General features: G+C 36.6%; 2 protein-coding genes across 2 annotated transcripts in view; one reads left to right on the forward strand and one right to left on the reverse strand.

Annotated features, from left to right (window-relative positions):
* The first annotated feature begins 1,335 nt into the window (after nucleotides 1-1,335).
* On the forward strand, nucleotides 1,336-3,429 carry LOC132632528 (adenine/guanine permease AZG2). The gene has a single exon (XM_060348494.1). The coding sequence runs from the start codon at nucleotides 1,597-1,599 to the stop codon at nucleotides 3,205-3,207; it is 1,611 nt and encodes a 536-aa protein (XP_060204477.1). The 5' UTR covers nucleotides 1,336-1,596; the 3' UTR covers nucleotides 3,208-3,429.
* Nucleotides 3,430-7,831: 4,402 nt separating this feature from the next.
* The window catches only part of LOC132632529 (B3 domain-containing protein Os01g0905400-like), a 32,998-nt gene continuing 22,646 nt past the window's right edge, over nucleotides 7,832-18,183 (reverse strand). Inside the window, exons 5-6 of the mRNA XM_060348499.1 lie at nucleotides 10,077-10,201; nucleotides 7,832-8,214 (exon numbers count right to left, since the gene is read on the reverse strand). Of these exons, the coding sequence (XP_060204482.1) occupies nucleotides 10,086-10,201 (116 nt within the window). The 3' untranslated portion in view covers nucleotides 7,832-8,214; nucleotides 10,077-10,085. The remainder of the gene's footprint in view (nucleotides 8,215-10,076; nucleotides 10,202-18,183) is intronic.

Consider the following 18,183-nt stretch of genomic DNA (forward strand, 5'->3'; position numbering starts at 1 on the left):
CTGTGAGGAAAAAATTGTTTACTTGAAAAATTGGGATTTCTTTTGAAGTTTGGGGTGAATTTTTTTTGACACATTGCATATCCAAACAGGCCCTTAAGTAATTCACACCAAGACTTGTACAACACGATGAGAGGAAAATTACAATTTAGTAATTAAGGGAATGTTGTTTAAAACCTTATATAGGAAAATCATTACTCTATGTTGTTATGCAGATTGAGATAATTCACCAACTAGTCAAAGATCTTTCTTGGCTTTGATTTCAGGGTCTGTCAGATTCTATAATTACTAGCAATTTCTCCATAAAATCCTGTAACTACCAAGACAACAGTCAAACGAGAGTACAAGTTGATCTCCTACACCCTAAGACTACAAATTGACATTATTTAACAACACTGGTACTCAGTAAAATTAGCATATGCCTTCAGTTCCAAGGTAAAATCGAGAATATTAACTGCCCCTTTTTATCCAAAAAGAAAAGAAAACTAGTGACCAGTGAGCTAGAAAATAAGGCAATTAACTTGCCAAAATAAGTTAAAATGCACTGACAATGTTAAAATTTATTACTATGTCATTGTGCATAGGTTAAATCTTGGGGAAAATTTAAGTTAATTTATATACAGAGATTCTTCCGCTTTTTTTCTTATTTCTTCTGCATATTTCCCTCCTAACCCTATTTTGTTTTTGTTAACTTTCTAGAAAACACTTTTTGTTTTATTTAAAATTCTCTAACTACCGTAAGTATTTGGTGTTTTGTGCCAGGAACGTTCCCGTGGGCTAGTGGGAATGTGGCAAATTTGAGGAGAATTTGGGAAAAAGAACTAAAACGGGAAAAAGAATAAATCAATCTTTTGGACACATTTTTGGAATTGTGTTTATTTTCTCACATGGAGTGTACTTGTATAAAGGAAAGAATAAAGGAAGAAGCATTTATGTAGAGATTAAAATATGAACCAAACTTCATGGCTTTGATGGATTTCGGGCTTCACCGCAAGTTTTCAGCCGGATCAAATGGGGAAGAAGGGTTTTAGAAGTAACTAGTGTTAATTAATTATGTACTAATATCCAATTAAAAAATGAGACTTCTCTTTGTTATTCAATTTTAAAATTATTTTTTTGACTTTCACCTAACATAGAGCGCACACACTCTCTATGCCATATCATTATTCAAGGGATTTTAATTCCATTTTAAAATGGTTCATGATAATTCCATTCAAAATTTAAGTATGTAACTGATAATTCAAAACAAATTTACTATGTTTTTATGCCTTTTCCCTAAACCTTAAAAGGAAGGGTGGATGGGGTGTTGTACCATAATAATCATACTAACCCACTAAAAACAACCCACCAGTTTCCTTAAAAGATATGCTTTTTATTACTTTTTGTTCTATAATGTCCATATAAGTATAGTAACAAATCTGTCTGTCAGCCCCGCATGACTTAAAATTCTCACTTTATTATAAGACCAAGACTGATGCATCCTCAAATTACTACAATCCCACACTAAATTACAATTCTTTTCCTCTCTTCTCCTCCCTTATATTATTCCTTTCCCCTTTACATACATTCAAAGAAACAAAACACAGAAAAAAAAAAAATATGGGGGGAGACCTCTGTGCAAGTGCAACTGGTTCTTTCACCAAAATGGAGAAAAAGGTAAATGAAGCAATTTCAAAGAGTAGAATTGGCAAATTCTTCAAGTTGGAGGCTAGAAAAAGCTCTTTCACTAAAGAGTTTCGTGCTGGCACAGCCACGTTTCTTACCATGGCTTATATAATCACCGTCAACGCTAGCGTTTTATCGGATTCTGGTGGCACTTGCTCCATTTCTGACTGCACTTTTCCGGCTAACCAAACACATGCAACACCAGACTGCATGTTGAACGCAAATGAAGGTTATGATAAGTGTGTTTCTAAAATGAGAAGTGATCTTATTGTGGCTACTGCTTTAGCTTCTATGATCGGTTCATTTGCTATGGGCTTATTAGCTAATCTTCCATTGGGCTTGGCACCAGGTATGGGCCCAAATGCTTATTTAGCTTATAATTTAGTGGGCTTTCATGGGTCTGGAAAAATGTCATATCAAACTGTTATGGCAATTTTTTTAGTTGAAGGTTGTGCTTTTCTTGCTATAGCTGTTTTTGGGCTACGTGGGAGAATAGCCAGGTTTATACCTCAGCCTGTAAGGCTTGCTTGTGCTGCTGGGATTGGGCTTTTTATTGCATTTGTGGGCTTACAAGCCCATCAAGGTGTAGGCCTTGTTGGGCCTGATTCATCCACTTTGGTCACACTCACTGCTTGCTCAAATACAAATCCTTTGACAGGAGAATGCATTGGTGGGAAAATGCAAAGCCCAACTTTTTGGTTAAGTTCAGTTGGGTTTATAATAATGTGTTATGGACTAATGAAGGAGATTAAAGGTAGCATGATTTATGGTATTCTATTTGTGACATTACTTTCATGGATTAGGAATACTTCTGTCACAATTTTCCCAAACACACCATCTGGTAATTCAAGCTATGAGTATTTCAAGAAAGTGATAGATTTTCATAAAATTGAGTCCACAGCTGGAGCTTTAAGTTTTAGCCATTTTAACAATGGTGACGTATGGATAGCTTTATTAACATTACTATACATAGATGTGTTAGCTACCACAGGTACATTATATACAATGGCTGAAATTGGTGGATTTGTTAATGAAAAAGGAGAATTTGAAGGTGAATATACCGCGTACATGGTTGATGCAGGATCAACAATAGTTGCATCAACTTTAGGAGTTTCACCTATAGCCACATTTGTAGAATCATCAGCAGGGATAAAAGAAGGCGGACGAACGGGAATAACAGCGATAGTCGTTGGATTTTATTTTCTATTGTCTTTGTTCTTTACACCTTTGATTGCTAGTGTGCCACCATGGGCTATAGGTCCATCTTTGGTAATGGTTGGGGTGTTGATGATGAAAGTTGTTAAGGATATTGATTGGAACAATATTAAGCATGCAGTGCCTGCATTTGTTACTATGGTGTTAATGCCTTTGACGTACTCAATTTCCAATGGTATTATTGGTGGAATTGGGGTGTATATTGCTCTAAGTTTGTATGATAGCATGGTGTTTTGGGTCAAGTGGTTGGGCAAAATGAGAAAGATGGTGGTGAAGGAGCACAATCAGGTGTCAGCTACTAATGCAGATCATAGTATTGAAATTATTTGATATTTTTGTCGATGTAATTTAGTAGTAGTTCATTTGGGTTGGAAGTAGTTCTTTCTTTTTAATTTCATGCAGTGATAGTAAATGCACAAGCCACCGTGATAGGCAAGGTGTGATAGACGGACCTTTCAAGGGCGCTTGTGCATCTTTGGTCTTTGTGGTATTTAGCTCTCTTGTTATAAAAATGCCAAGTATCAAGATTTTGATAATTTGTGCTTTGTGTTTTTTCTTATTGTTAGTGAAACGTCTAATTGTTGTTTTTCTGTTGTTTCACTTTATAGATATGGTTACTGTGCCTATTTGAGTTACAAGTGAAAAAAACAAACAATCTTAACTAGACTCAAAACTTAAAACATATAGTAGGCATTTGGACATGATTGAAATCAGGTTAATTTGAAGTTGAAATTTTATTTCAACATGCAATTTAGATCTCAAAAGTTGTACTTATTTTCATAAATATGAAAAACTCCACAGTTTGTAAAAACTATCAAAATTTCTTCAAAACCATAGTTCATAAACAAGATATCATAATATCATAAGGTGCCGCATTAACAAATTACATATTTACAGGTTCATTTCATAGATATCTTACGATTACATGTTATAGCAAACTTTCAAATTCACATAATTTTACAAAGATCCACTAGTCCATACATTAACAATAGTGATAACTAGTTATTCTTTAATATAATCCTTTCATATGGTGCAAACAATCTCTTCACGTCGAGCATGAATCTTTTTCTAACAATTTAATGTTGTACAAAAACCATTAATGAGAATCTGGGCATAGCTCCTTTTTCATTCCTCTTGTATCTGCTCAAGGTAATCGGCTCCAAGTAGCTCTTTTGGCATCTTACTTTTGGACTTTCAGAGTTTGCGTACATCAAATATACATTTCTGCTGACTTACAAGTTCAAAAAGACATTCATCTCCAGGATTCAGACCATAAAGTGCAGTGACTATCTTCCATCCACTTGTTAAAACATCAAAACCTGGTCTGCAATGATAGATAGTAGGCTAGATTCTTTTATCCGATCCTTAGAGCCAAATAATCCACCATTGATGCTTTATCGTTTTCATCAAAAGGTCTCGCCATGATTCTAGTAATACATGCACAGGCGTAAAGGAGGTCTAAATTCAATGAGAGAAAAAAGGAATACACTAACTGGAAAACAATGAGTATCTCAGCCAAGTAGAAGCACTTAATTGCAACGTAGAGCGGACTAGATTCTCCAAAGGCTAAGCAATATGCCTGAAATCACACTAGAAAATAACGACCAGGGTGGTAAGGTGATTAAAAAACTGAAACTCAATAACACCATGTAAAAAACAATGTAAATGTTGGTCTTCCTTCACAAAAAAGTTAATGATCCTATATGACATCTTCCTGTTTAGATTATAAACCAAAGAAGCAAATATCTCTTATTTGCAAAGAGAAACCTAACAAATGTCTACACACGTACAGTTGATGGAAATCATCCAGTTGCTTTGATTAAAAAGAAGTATAACAAAGAGAGGTCTTACTAACAAATTGATCCATCTATTTCGAGAAAATTATACCTCACGATTACTCAACGACATCCGCAATCAGACATACGCATTAACTTTAGATTTAAAGAAATAATGCCATCATTGGCGTGTCCTGTGAAAGAGCTAAACCTCTTTTTTTTTTTTGTTGATAACTGTGTTATCTGAACCAGCTTGCACGCACCTCGACTAATTTCTTGGGATACCTGCCACCTCCCACCAGCTAGGAGTGTCAATGGTACGGGTCAGGCAGTTGTTTGATAAAATTTATACCATACCGATTTTTTGGTTATTTTATCTAGTATAACCAAAATTAGACTTTTTTAAACCGTTCCATCATCTCACTTTTTCTTCGGTATCGGTACGGTTCGGTTAATTTTCGGTATTTTTTAAAAATAAAAATTCATTTAAAAACCACTAGTAAAAGTTAGAACAGGATACCAAGCATACTCCGGTTGGACTTTGACAAACACTCTCTAGACATTTTTATTGCTTAAAAGGTGATGAATCAAGAAACGTAAAAGACGACAAAAAAGAGACTAATCTCACTATTTTACGATAATACAAACTGAAAAGGGTCAAATATACCCCTGTACTATCGAAAAAGGGCTAAATATACCCTTCGTTATATTTTGGGTCTAAATAGACCCCTACCGTTATACTATTGACTCAAATATACTCCTCCACCGTTAAAGTTGTCCAAGTTGGAACTCAATCCCACGTGACACTAATATTTTAATGAGGTGGGTACTATGTGGCATGCCACGTCATTAATCAAACCCAATTTTACCCCACTCCCTCTCCTTCCATATCATCTTTCACCCTGACCATCTCCCTCTCCACCATTGCCCAGTTGTACAAATACTTCTGTGCATCCATATTTGGAGAAGCAATAACAAAACAGTTAGCACTGCTATTATCCAAAGAAATGTAATGCAACTAGCAGCAAACTTTGGTGGAAAAAAAAAAAACTGGCAGCAAACTCAATCTTGAACAAAGTTGGAATCAACTATATATAGAATCTAATGGTTCAAACACAATAAAATCTTTAACCACTTGAAGCAACTTCCACTGTTGAATTACAATCTACCACACCTGAACATATTGATCACTGTAAGAAGATATCATCAAAAAAGTTATATACATAATCGATAATCCTTTGATGCGTGAGATCTGAACAAATCCATCAAATTGATCACCCTTAACTTAAAAAAGAAATATTAGTGAAAGGGTGTAGCAATGGTGGAGAGGGAGATGATAAGGGTGAAAGATGATATGAAAGGAGAGGGAGGTCGGGTAAAATTGGGTTTGGTTAATGACATGGCATGCCACATAGTGTTCACTTCATTAAAATATTAGTGTCATGTGGGATTGGGTTTCAACTTGGACAATTTTAACGGTAGAGAGATATATTTGAGTCAATAGTATAACTGTAGGGGTATATTTACACCCAAAATATAACGAAGGGTATATTTGACCCTTTTTCGATAGTACAGGGGTATATTTGACCCTTTTCCGTAATATAAAACAATGTTAAGTAAAAATAAAAGATATAATTTAAATCACACAAGTGGGAAGAAATCAATCAAGATGAGACTCGAGAACTAAGTCTACTAAGATTAAGTATCCAATAAGAGAAATATAATTTAAATCATACAAGAGGAAATATATTTAACATCTTGTAGCAATCGAAAATCGTTCAAATACCTTGTAGCTTACATGTTACTAATCGAGATCCTAGAATTAATTTAGTTTTAATATATAGTAGTATAATAGGTTTCAGTGTTAGGACCTTGGGTGTTAATTATGTTGCCGGCTTATAGTTGTTTCCATCATCCTAGGCCCAAGGCGAAAATTTTAATATTTTAAAATTTAATATATATACATATAAATATATTCGGTACGGGGATTCAACCCAGGGATGTCTTTAATGGGATCCAACTAGTTGTTAAACCAGACACGAGCCTAATCAGGAACATATACTTTCAGCTACTAAGGGACAATCCAAGAGTGGCATGGAAATGTCTAGTGTTTAAGAATGAAGCCAGACCAAAGGCTAAATTTATTATGTGGCTAATGATGCATGGGAGATTGCTTACTGTGGATAGATTGTTGAAATGGGGGCTAACTATGTATCCCTTGTGCAGCTTATGTAATCAACATCCAGAAACCAGGGACCATCTCTTCTTAGACTGTCCTTACAACTAACAGCTACGGGACAGATTACTCAAATGGATGCATGAAGATATAGAGCGTTTGTGAACAGGGAACAATATAACCAATGGATTATCAGCAGAACCAAAGGCAGATCCCAAACTGCCCAGATATTCAAGATGTTATTTGCTGAGTTCGTTCATAGCCTGTGGTCTGTGGAGAGAGAGGAATCAGCGGATCTTCAAAGAAGTATAGAAGATGGGAAGACATCGCGAGAGAAGTTGTCTACACTTGCAATGTGAGTGCAATATTGGTACAAAGCTACAGATTCTACGTTGTTCACGTCTTAGTAATAGCTTGTATTTCTTCTGAGTTTCTTTATTTAGATAGCCAGTAGAGTATTATACTTGGCTATGGTATTGTAATGAATTCGCTTTGGTGATTAATAAAAAGTTAGTTACCAATATATATATATATATATATATATATATATATGATTCGATATTTCTTCGGTTTATTTTTATAAAAACAAACACCAACCTAATTATTCGGTACGATTATAAATTTATATAAAAATCGTTGGTTTTCTTAAAAAAAACTTAAAAATTGGTTCGGTGCGATTCAGTTCAGTCGGTTAAGTCGATTTTTGAAAAACCCTTGACACCCCTACCACCAGCAACCTGAGGTAACTCTGTCAATCAAGGCTAGAACAGATGGGAAAAAACAAAAGGCGCTAAACTTGAAACATAGTTATACTCGATCAAAGTATTACTAATAAGTTATTGTATGTCCAGTGTGATTTCGAGATGCTTATTTTAAACAAACTAGAGCCTTAAAAAAGACAAAAGTTTAATTCAAGTGTATGAGCTAGCAATCATCATTTTTCTTATATATGTATTTTTCCTTTCAACACTCGAGTTACAGAGATCATCACTTCACTTCGACTCTTCATGAATTTTCAAGAACATTTTGCAGTGTTTAAGCCCAAAGGTGTCCTGTCATGACCCAAACTACGGGCCGTGCGAGTACCTACCGTATTACTATCGAGTAGGCGAACCCTTACCAACCACCCAACATCCAAGACATTTTTATTACCAGTAATATAATTAATTATCACAATTTAAAAGTAAATACTCATAATGACTCTGTTATCGATAGAAGAAAACTGAAAATCCCCGGGATCTAGTCTAGACAGGTACAAGAGCTCCTATTACACAGGGATAGCCAAAATAAATGACACAGCCTCTGACTGGAATGAGATGGGCAAAGCTGTAGGAAGATGTCCGGTAATCCACTAGGAGAAACTTCAAGTAATAACCTGCAACACATCTACACCCCAAAAAGGATGTAGCAAGAGTAGTATCAGTAAACCACACGTACTGGTAAGCATCATAGGTCAACTAAGATTAGTTCACGCAGCACAGTATAAAATCAATAAGGTAAACAGATAAGTCCACGTACGCCCCCAATACTCCCAATATAAACAATTACGCGGGTACGAACTCACCTCTCTAACTCCTGACTATTCCGGTTCCCTTATTACCACAATAGCACCAGCTACCCGACTAGACAAGGTGTAGTCCTATTTCGTATTTCTTTTGGAGCCAAATTATTAAGTCTTATCTCCTCGATTACACTAACGTCTACTCCCTGATTATTAGCATTAGAGTTTTCTATCCAGTTGCCTCGCTAGGGTATGATGCATCCATGGAACATACTCATCCCACGTCCACCACAAACTGTGACTCTCTAAATCCATCAGATTTAACACAGAAACTCTGAAACTTAATGATTTATTCTTACGCCAACACCTTCATGCATGATCAGAACTCCTCAGACAGTCCAACACAAATGTAAGAGATGCATAATGCAATCATAGTAGAATGACAACATGTAAACATGAGAATATGAATGTATGCAATGCGATGCAATGCAAGGGCCTAACACACAAACTGTACATACATGCTAATTGGTGTCTTTGCCCAATATTCATGACCTGTGGGGGACCCATGGTGTCCATGTACCACTTATTCCGGAATAAACCTCGGAACACGAGCTCACAACTAGGCCACATCCTCACCCCCCCGGTCAAATGTGCCTTTTCATACATGTAAATATATTTATCTTCACATCACTTCTAACGATCGATTATCAAGTAATACCTCATATTCAACCCAACTCGGCCATGAAACTGGATAGCACAACTGATACTTACTCAGACTTTCCGCACCAAGCATCATTCCATGATCACATGCATCTATATGCAACGATGCTAATGGATGAATCAATATCATGAAATATGCCCTTGACGGGCGTAACATTATTATGCCTTCGCTTCAACTCACCCAATGCAAACCTTTTTACTGACAAGCATAATCAGCCGTATGAATATTACAAGTAACTCAACAATTTATTGCGGAAATTAGAGATACCTGGGGATAATTACGCTAACCTACGTGGTAACCTTTTATAACAGCGATAAGTGATCTCTCCCAATCAGTAACACATAGAAATCAACAATTTTAGAACTTAGTACCCATTTATACACTCGTTATTACCCTAGTTACTATATATGTACAACTTCCCTACACTATATGTATATCCATCCGAACTCCATGTCTGAAGACCTAATCATGCTTTCTCTCATCAATTCTATACGGATATATGACTCACTAATCAAAGTCTAACTCAAGTAAACCGTAACCTACCTCTATGATGAGCAGCTGTTTGAATTTCCACGAAGTATCCACCCTCCTAGCTTCTATCCGAAATTCACGAGAGATGATAGTTGAAGGGGAAGACGTGAAGAATGTTGGAGGAGCCTCTTTTTCTTGGTGTCAAGGGTTTTTCTTCATGTAAAACCTAATAGCATTTAAACACCCCACAGGGCTTATCTTTTAAGGTCTTACGCCTCAATTTGGTATGGGTTTTGCGAAGTGTTAAATAACGATCGGGCGGGTCGTTACATGTCCTGATAAAAGCATCATTCCCTCTATAACATCTTATTAAACACAAAAGTTTGATGAAAAGAATGTCAAAGTGCGTGCATCTTCAGCGGTAAACTCAAGACTTATATAAACTCAAGCAGTGTATATGCCAGTGATAAATATTCACAGAGAACACATCAAAAAGTAAGATTATTGCAATCCACCAAAATGACAGAAGGATGAAATAGTTAAACAAGGCGTTACCTGAAAATCTCAACCCTCGACCTCCAGATGAAATGCATAGCTGACTGCATGAAGGGGTGGTGTGTCTCCTGAATCAGTAGGCTCACTTTTGATGACTTTTTTGTTGCCATTTGCTGCCTTTTCTCCTGAATCATATACATCAGTAAATCACAAAGAAAGCAGCAAGAAGATGCTCAAAGGCAGTCAAAGCACAACACCAATATGCTAATGGCAATGGGCAGTTACAAAAACTGACATCAAAGTTCAAATAAGTTGTAAAGATATATAAAAATGAATTGACAAAGCACATCACTTATCTATCTAATAGGATAAAATGCCTCTACTACTGCCTCCTCAAATTCTTTCTTGACTAGTCTTGTTTCCCTAGCTGCATGTGGCAAAAACATTTACCATGTAGAAATTCAATAAAGTCACAAGATAAGGATGTCTACTAGACAATCAAGCACCAGACAGGCTTGACTGGAGGTAATCAGGCATGGTGTGAGCTTGCTAGAGCTGAAAAATTTCTGGCTGAAGTTCAGCTCTGTCAGGAAAAACAGAAGCTTAAGCTTGAGAAGTTTGATCAATAGAACCAGCAATTTCCTGCCAAAAACTCTAATTCCTATTTTCCAATTTAGCCAACCCACCAAAGAAAGGAGAGCATTTTGGTTTAGGGGGAGTATGTCACATCTAACTCCTAAATGAATGACCGAAATTGTGATTGAATCCCTTTTTATACCAAGTGTCAACTACTTCATCATTGTACTGGTCTTAAACTTACCTCTCTTGCATTAGTACCAACTACCAACACAATCGTACCTTATCCTAAGGACTCCCACTTTTGACTTATATCATCTTCTTCTTAAATCCATACCAAAAAGGGTGACACAAAAGATGTGCTTTGGATATGCGATTGGATTCTATAAGAGGTAAATGTTTGTTTCTATTTTGGAAGCAGCAAGATTGTCACAAAGGGCTCAAAGGAAGGAGCTGGCGACGGGGAGAGGTGAACCTCAGGGACTTGTAAGGGGCATATGTGATAGGAAAGGCTTGTCTCTTGAGGATATGATTAGTACAATCATTAAAGTAGGAATCATATCACAAGTTATCTCATATATTAGGAACTCTTACGTACAACAACAACAACAACAACCCAGTGAAATCCCACATCGTGGGGTCTGGGGAGGGTAGAGTGTACGCAGACCTTACTCCTACCAAGGTAGGACGGCTGTTTCCGAAAGACCCTCGGCTCAATAAAAGCATAAAAAGAAGTCAGATAAGGTTAAGAGATTCAAAGCGATATGGAAATGAAATAATGCAAGCGACACAGATAACACAGGATAATCAAAGCACAGGAAATAACAGATAATAGCAGAAATCAGAGCAGATAACACAGGATAGTCAAAGCACAGGAATAGGAACTCTTACGTAGTGAATCCAAAAATTTCCAAGCGTACTTAAAACGAATTTCGAAGTGGGAGAAGAATGTAAACTTAAAGATAGTTGTAAACAACATTCAAAAACCTCTACAAATTTTGAATTACACGAAATAAGAGAAGTTTCTTAATTTCTTGAGATTCATATATTAGGACATAATCATTAAGAATATTATACACAATACTTTTGTGATTCTTTTGACTTTCAACACGACCACTCAAACTCAAAGTGGGTTTGATTACTGCTTAGTTTGAAAACAAGATATACTCAAAAGTCATTTGAATAGCGAACAAAATTGTCAGAAAGAAAAGGGTGGCGTAAGTGTTTCCCCATTTCCCCATGAAATTCATCGGTTATTGCATAGCCAAAAAAACAACAAGTGCTTCTTACACCAAAAAGAGGTACTGGGATGAAAATCTATGGAACATCATCGACTTAGATTGAATTGACAGTTGAAGAGTAACCAAAAAAGTTGTTGGACTAATGACAGGAAAAGTTGCTATAAGAATAGACCGAACAGAGGTAGAGCAGAACCGAAGGGACCAAAAAGAAGTTAGGTGTTGTTAGAATTACCAAGAAGAAACACAGTGCCTTTTGAGCAATTACCAAGTAGTTCTTCTGGCATCTTACTTTTGGATGAAAATCTTTGGAACATCTTCGACTTACAAGTTGCTATAAGAATAGACTGAACAGAGGCAGAGCTGACCAGAATGGACCAAAAAGAAGCTAGGCATTGTTGGAATTACCAAGAAGAGACACAGTGCCTTTTGAACAATTACCCAAAAAAAAAAAAAAAAAAAAACTGACTACTGAAAGAGGAGTTGTGCAGCAGGAACGCCACCAAAAAAAGGTAAAATTAGAAAAACTGAAAAGAAGGAAAACGTTGGCAGAATCGACAGTGTTAGACGCTGGTAGGTCAAAGCTACTTAAGTCTCAACCAAGATCATGGAGATTCTTTTACCAAGTAAAGAGAAAACTTTCAATGAAATGAGATGTCAATATATCAGAGAGCTCCTTATATAAGATAAGAAATGTTTCTTGAGGAATTCCAAATTACTGTGACATCACCATTAAGGACATTGTACACAATATTCTTAATCATTTCCCCGATGATCAAGAAAATCAAATTTACAACTTCAAAAATAATTAGAAGTACAAAATACCCCCAATTGCTTTGAGGGAAGCAATTAATTATGAAATAGATACTGCTGAACGTAGTGTTGAAGCCAAATCTTTGATGACGTCAAAAATGGAAGGTAGAAACAACAATTTCACTAGAGAGAACTTGAGAAAGTCGGTGGAAAGAGTAGAAACTCAGAAAAAACATGAGAAAAGTAGATGGATAGGACAAAGAGATGAAAACCAAAGAAGGGTTATACTGATGAGTACTGGGAGAAGCGAGGAAGCTCGTTTTTGAAGCTGAAGAATAAAATTTAGGGTCCTCCAACACATACGCTAAGGACAGTAATGCAATTTGGTATACAATTAACCAACAAAAAGAACAAAAGGCTTAGCTGTGCTCACGAGCCTACAAAGCTGAGCTTTATGGAATCAAAACGCTACCTGAGACTGTATTTGGCCAGCTCAACATAACGTGAGAAAAAACGAGCTTCAGCTGAGCCCTCACTGCCTCAACTATATAGTCCTAATATGTATATTCAAGACAACACAACAAAAGCTTACCAATTTGATATGTTTCTTTGGATTTCTCATCTTTTGGACCCAGCAGTGGAATATCCTCTGCTGGTCTACTAACCATATGAGTTCCCGTGATTCCAGCCTAAAACGTTGGCAACGATGTTTCTGAATTTAAGTTGTCGATCTCAACATCTAAATTTGGTTGTGTTTGTGGTCTTAAATTGGTTTCAACATGATTAGAATTTCCAACGTCACCTTTTAAAGGACTGCTAGTTCGTTCTGCTAAAGGTTCGCTTGCTGGCTTAACTTTGAAACAAACATTGATTCCCCGGTTAAGCTGCTTCAAACAACTGATATAAATTCAGCCAAGAAAAAGAGAGAAACATCTACTGCATCAAAGTCTGAAAAGGTCACATACAAGCCAAATATTACCAATTTTGAAACAAAACATTGATGCTGACACTGGGAAGGGACAATTAGTACATTCATCTATGTCGGTGGATGAATCATTAAGGGACAATTAGTACATTCATCTATGTCGGTGGATGAATCATTAAGGGAAAATTAGTACATTCATCTATGTCGGTGGATGAATCATTCTTTATGATTGATAGAGATGCTCAATGTGATCAAGGGGACTGACAGGTTGTGCTTGCATCTGTCAAGTTTTGAAAAGCCAGCTAGCGAACCTTCTGCAGAAGGAACTAGCAGTCCTTTAAAAGGTGACATTGGAAATTCTAATCAGGTTGAAACCAATATAAGATCACAACCACAACCAAATTCAGATGTTGAGATCGATAACTTAAATTCAGAAGCACAGTTGCCAAAGTTTGAGGCTGGAATCACGGGAACTCATATGGTTAGTAGACTAGCAGAGGATATTCCACTGCTGGGTCCAAAAAATGAGAAATCCAAAGAAGCATCTCACGTGAGCCTACAATGTTTACCAAACTGAGATGCTTCTTTGGATTTCTCATTTTTTGGACCCAGCAGTGGAATATCCTCTGCTAGTCTACTAACCATATGAGTTCCCGTGATACCAGCCTCAAACTTTGGCAACTGTGCTTCTGAATTTAAGTTATCGATCTCAACATCTGAATTTGGTTGTGTTTGTGATCTTAAATTGGTTTCAACCTGATTGGAATTTCCAATGTCACCTTTTAAAGGACTGCTAGTTAGCTGGCTTTTCAAAACTTGGCAGATGCAAGCACAACCTGTCATCTCCTTGATCACATTGAGCATCTCTATCAATCATATAGAATGATTCATCCACCGACATAGCTGAATGTACTAATTGTCCCTTCCCAGTGTCAGCATCAATGTTTGTTTCAAAGTTGGTAATATTTGGCTTGCGTGTGACCTTTTCAGACTCTGATGCAGCAGATGATTCTCCCTTTTTCTGGCTGAATTTATATCAGCTGTTTGAAGCAGCTTAACCGGGGAAGATGCTTCTGGATAAGTCCTTGCTCTTTTTTACCTTTGCCAATGTCACTGCAGAGCTTGATCTTTTCACAAGATCTTGTTCCAGATATTTGAACAATGAAGTGCTGGCCCTGAATATAGTGGAAAACCAAGAAGTCGCCCACATTCAGACCATATTCTCATGAAAATTTAGGCCATGAAAGTGAACCGTTATGGTTACACACTGTTACCCTCCATCGCTGTCCATTTGAGTCTTCCAGATAAGTTTCCTGATCAGTCAGGTGTGAAACTGATCGATCAAACTTTTTTTTTTTTTTTGGGGGGAGGGGGGGGGGGGGGGGGGGGGGGGACTGAAAAGAAATTGGAGAAATTAAAACTAAGAACTACCACATATTGATACATAGCTCAAATGCTAGGCTAAAGAAACAGGTTTACGACTATATCCTTGGAAGTCTTTTGAGTCCTGGATGGTACAATTGTTTATAATACAAATGCCAAAGCATCTTGATAGCAATGCATCCCTTTCATTTGATCAAACACAAAATATATGATATGACAAAGAGAAGGTTAAAGTAGCTAATGCATTTATGCCACATATTTTCTTTAGAAGCACGAAAGTTGGTTTGTTATCAGCATTATTACCAGAGACCAGTTCACTACATTTTTTTTTTATTAGGTAAAAGAGACCAGTTCACTACAAATTAAGCTTCACAAATATGCAAATACCTCAATACCACTGTTAAGCGTATTCCTTTAAGAAGCTTCAAAGCTTAATATATGATTTATGATCTACACACTAAAAATTTGACAGGTGCTCAAGTAAGATTTGAATGATCACTCCAGAAATATGTTGACTTTAATAGATTTACATGTTTTCAGGTAACTAAAAGAAGATACAGAATCACATGATGAGTGAATGGTTGACTAAATGCTCTGCAAAGTGCAAGGACCGTCTGTGATGAAGACAGTCCATGGGAACACCTATGGTAGGTCCCAATTACTAAAGTTGCTACACCAGAACAGATCAGCTTCCTTAGAATGATATTGGTTATATTTGAAGCTACATCAGGATTGAAGATAAACGGAGAAAAAGCAATATCTTTCCAGGTAAGGAAGTACAACAATACAGGTTTTGGCAAATATTCTGGGCTGTAGAGTGGAAAAACTACCTACTATTTATCTTGGTATGCCATTGGGATCAAAACACAAATCCTTGGAGATATGGGATGGAATCATTGAAAAAACATAGAAGAAGTTAGCTCTGTTGAAGTCTCAGTATCTTTCTCTGGGAGGGAGACTTATTTTGATAAATTCAGTGTTGGAGAGCACCAACATATGTAATGTCTTTATTTCCTATGCCAAGCAAGGTGATTGACATCCTAGATAAATTGAGGAGGAATTTCTTATGGAATGGCAATAAGGAGGGCAGGAATTTTCACTTCGCGAAGTGTGAGAATGTACAGAAGAATAGAGATCAAGGAGGTATGGGGGTCAAGGAGCTGAAGCTGCAAAATAATAGTCTTTCTTATGAAATGGTTATGGAGATACAATGAGGAACAACAAGCTCCCTGGAAGGAAGTAGTCCAGCAAAAATTTGGACAAGAAGGTCAATGATGTACAAATCCTGCAACAGACACATATGATGTAGGGTTGTGGAGAACTATTAGATCTTTATGGCCTGATTTTAAGAGAAACTCATGTTACAAGGTGGGAAATGGCAGCAGGATTTTTTGCTGGAAATACAATTGGATTGGAAATGGAACACTAAAGGAACTGTTCCCTGTGTTCTCTATTTGTAGCAATTCTGATTGCACAATTGAAGAAGCTTGGACATCTCAGGGATGGGATCTTAACATTCAGAAGATGTCTAAATGATTGGGAAGTGACCAATGTAGCTGAACTACTGACTCAGGTGGGGAATTTTTTGGGTACAAATGTCGAAGCTGATGCAATCAGATGGAAGCATCAAAATGATGGAGTATTCTCAGTGAGCAGGGTGTACAAAAGGGGAATGTTTGAACTGGCAGGAGTTTCAACCGGTCCTTGGAAGCTTCTGTGGAAGAACATGGCACCAACCAAGGTGACATGTTTCTCTTGGCTAGTGGCAAGGGGAGCTTGTCTCACACATGAAGTTCTACAGAAAAGAAAAATACAAATAGCATCTAGATGCTCTCTGTGTCAAGAGGCAGTAGAAACAAATAATCATTTGTTCCTTCACTGTAAAGTTACAACTCAGGTTTGGGCTCTCTTTATCAGTTTAGCCAAGGAAAGCTGGATCATGCCAGAACACACAGCAGATCTCTTAAGTTGCTGGATCAGAGAGAAATGACAGAATCTATGAAGGCAGATCCAATTCCATTCAGAAGATCAAATGGAATTGTATTAGTTCCTTATGTTTTTGGTGTAAAGAAAATAGTATAGTTGACGAATTACAGTTAGTAGACTTCATAGGACTTTTGTAATTAATACCACTCTGTATTTCTCTTTTTGGAGGTGGCCAGCATATCCCTTAACGCTGAGGAATACATACCAGTTTTTTAAAAAAAACACTAGACACTAAATAGATACAAATATTTTAACACAAATTACACATTAAAAAGCTACACCAAACTCTATAAATAAATTAAAACTGCAGAAACTACAAAAATTGTGCCTCTAAAATCTACCAAACACAGTTCGGTAAATATTTGACAGAAACTAAAAGTGTTAAACTTTTGCCAAACTTAAAGGACCAAAACTATTAAATATATACTTATGGAACTACTTTAAACCTACCCTCAAACATAAGGGACCACTTTTGTCATTTTCTCCTTGATGGTCCATCTCCCTATTGCAAATTCATTCGACCACCTTTGTATTTTCAAGAATAGACGTTATACACGCTGCTACACAACAAGTACTACTTGTAGCTGCAGAAGCAGATCTAAAATTCAAAGCAGCTAATAGCGTGATTCCTGATATGTTCCGAATAAACCTATAGCAACTCAAAAAAGATATAAAGTTAAAAAAGTACTACAATTAATGAAGTCACATTTTGCCCAGAAAGGTAACATAACCATGACTCTTCAATTCCTAGGATAGCGCCTCACTGAAATCGGCTTATATGCATGTTATAAGGCCAGATCATGCTAACAATCAAAGAAGAAAAATAAATGTTGCTGATCTTTCCATTTTTAATGTAGCTCATCACTCAAATCAGCTATTAGGATTTCTCTACATAACCCCATTTTTGCAAATCATGGTTATTAACATACAAAGCTGCTAAAAATCAAAGAAAAAATGCAGAACTAGAAATCAAAAACAACGAAGAAGAAAAAATTATACTGTCTGAAAACAGAGTAAACAGCAAGCAAAATTGTTAATCTCTTCGTTGGGTCAGAATCAAAACCACCTTTTCTCACTTTCGTTTTAAGTTGCAGAGTTTTCTCCACCGCACTGTTCGAAAAACAGCCTTTTTGTTCCTTTTATATATCCATCATGTAGTAAGGAACTTTGAGTGCGGAAATTAGAAATACAGGTAGGCGCAGAGTTGTCTATCATGATCATGAATCAATATTTAGTAGTATTAGGATAATCTCTATGTTATAAATTGTGGCACGCTCAATACACGTGTACTGTTTCAGCGTTGAAT

The sequence above is a fragment of the Lycium barbarum genome, chromosome 3, assembly GCF_019175385.1.
Source record: "Lycium barbarum isolate Lr01 chromosome 3, ASM1917538v2, whole genome shotgun sequence".
NCBI classification, from domain to species: Eukaryota; Viridiplantae; Streptophyta; class Magnoliopsida; order Solanales; family Solanaceae; genus Lycium; species Lycium barbarum.

Bases quoted from the DNA above. Each gene is read 5' to 3' on its own strand.
- LOC132632528 (XM_060348494.1), top strand. From the start codon at position 1,597: ATGGGGGGAGACCTCTGTGCAAGTGCAACTGGTTCTTTCACCAAAATG.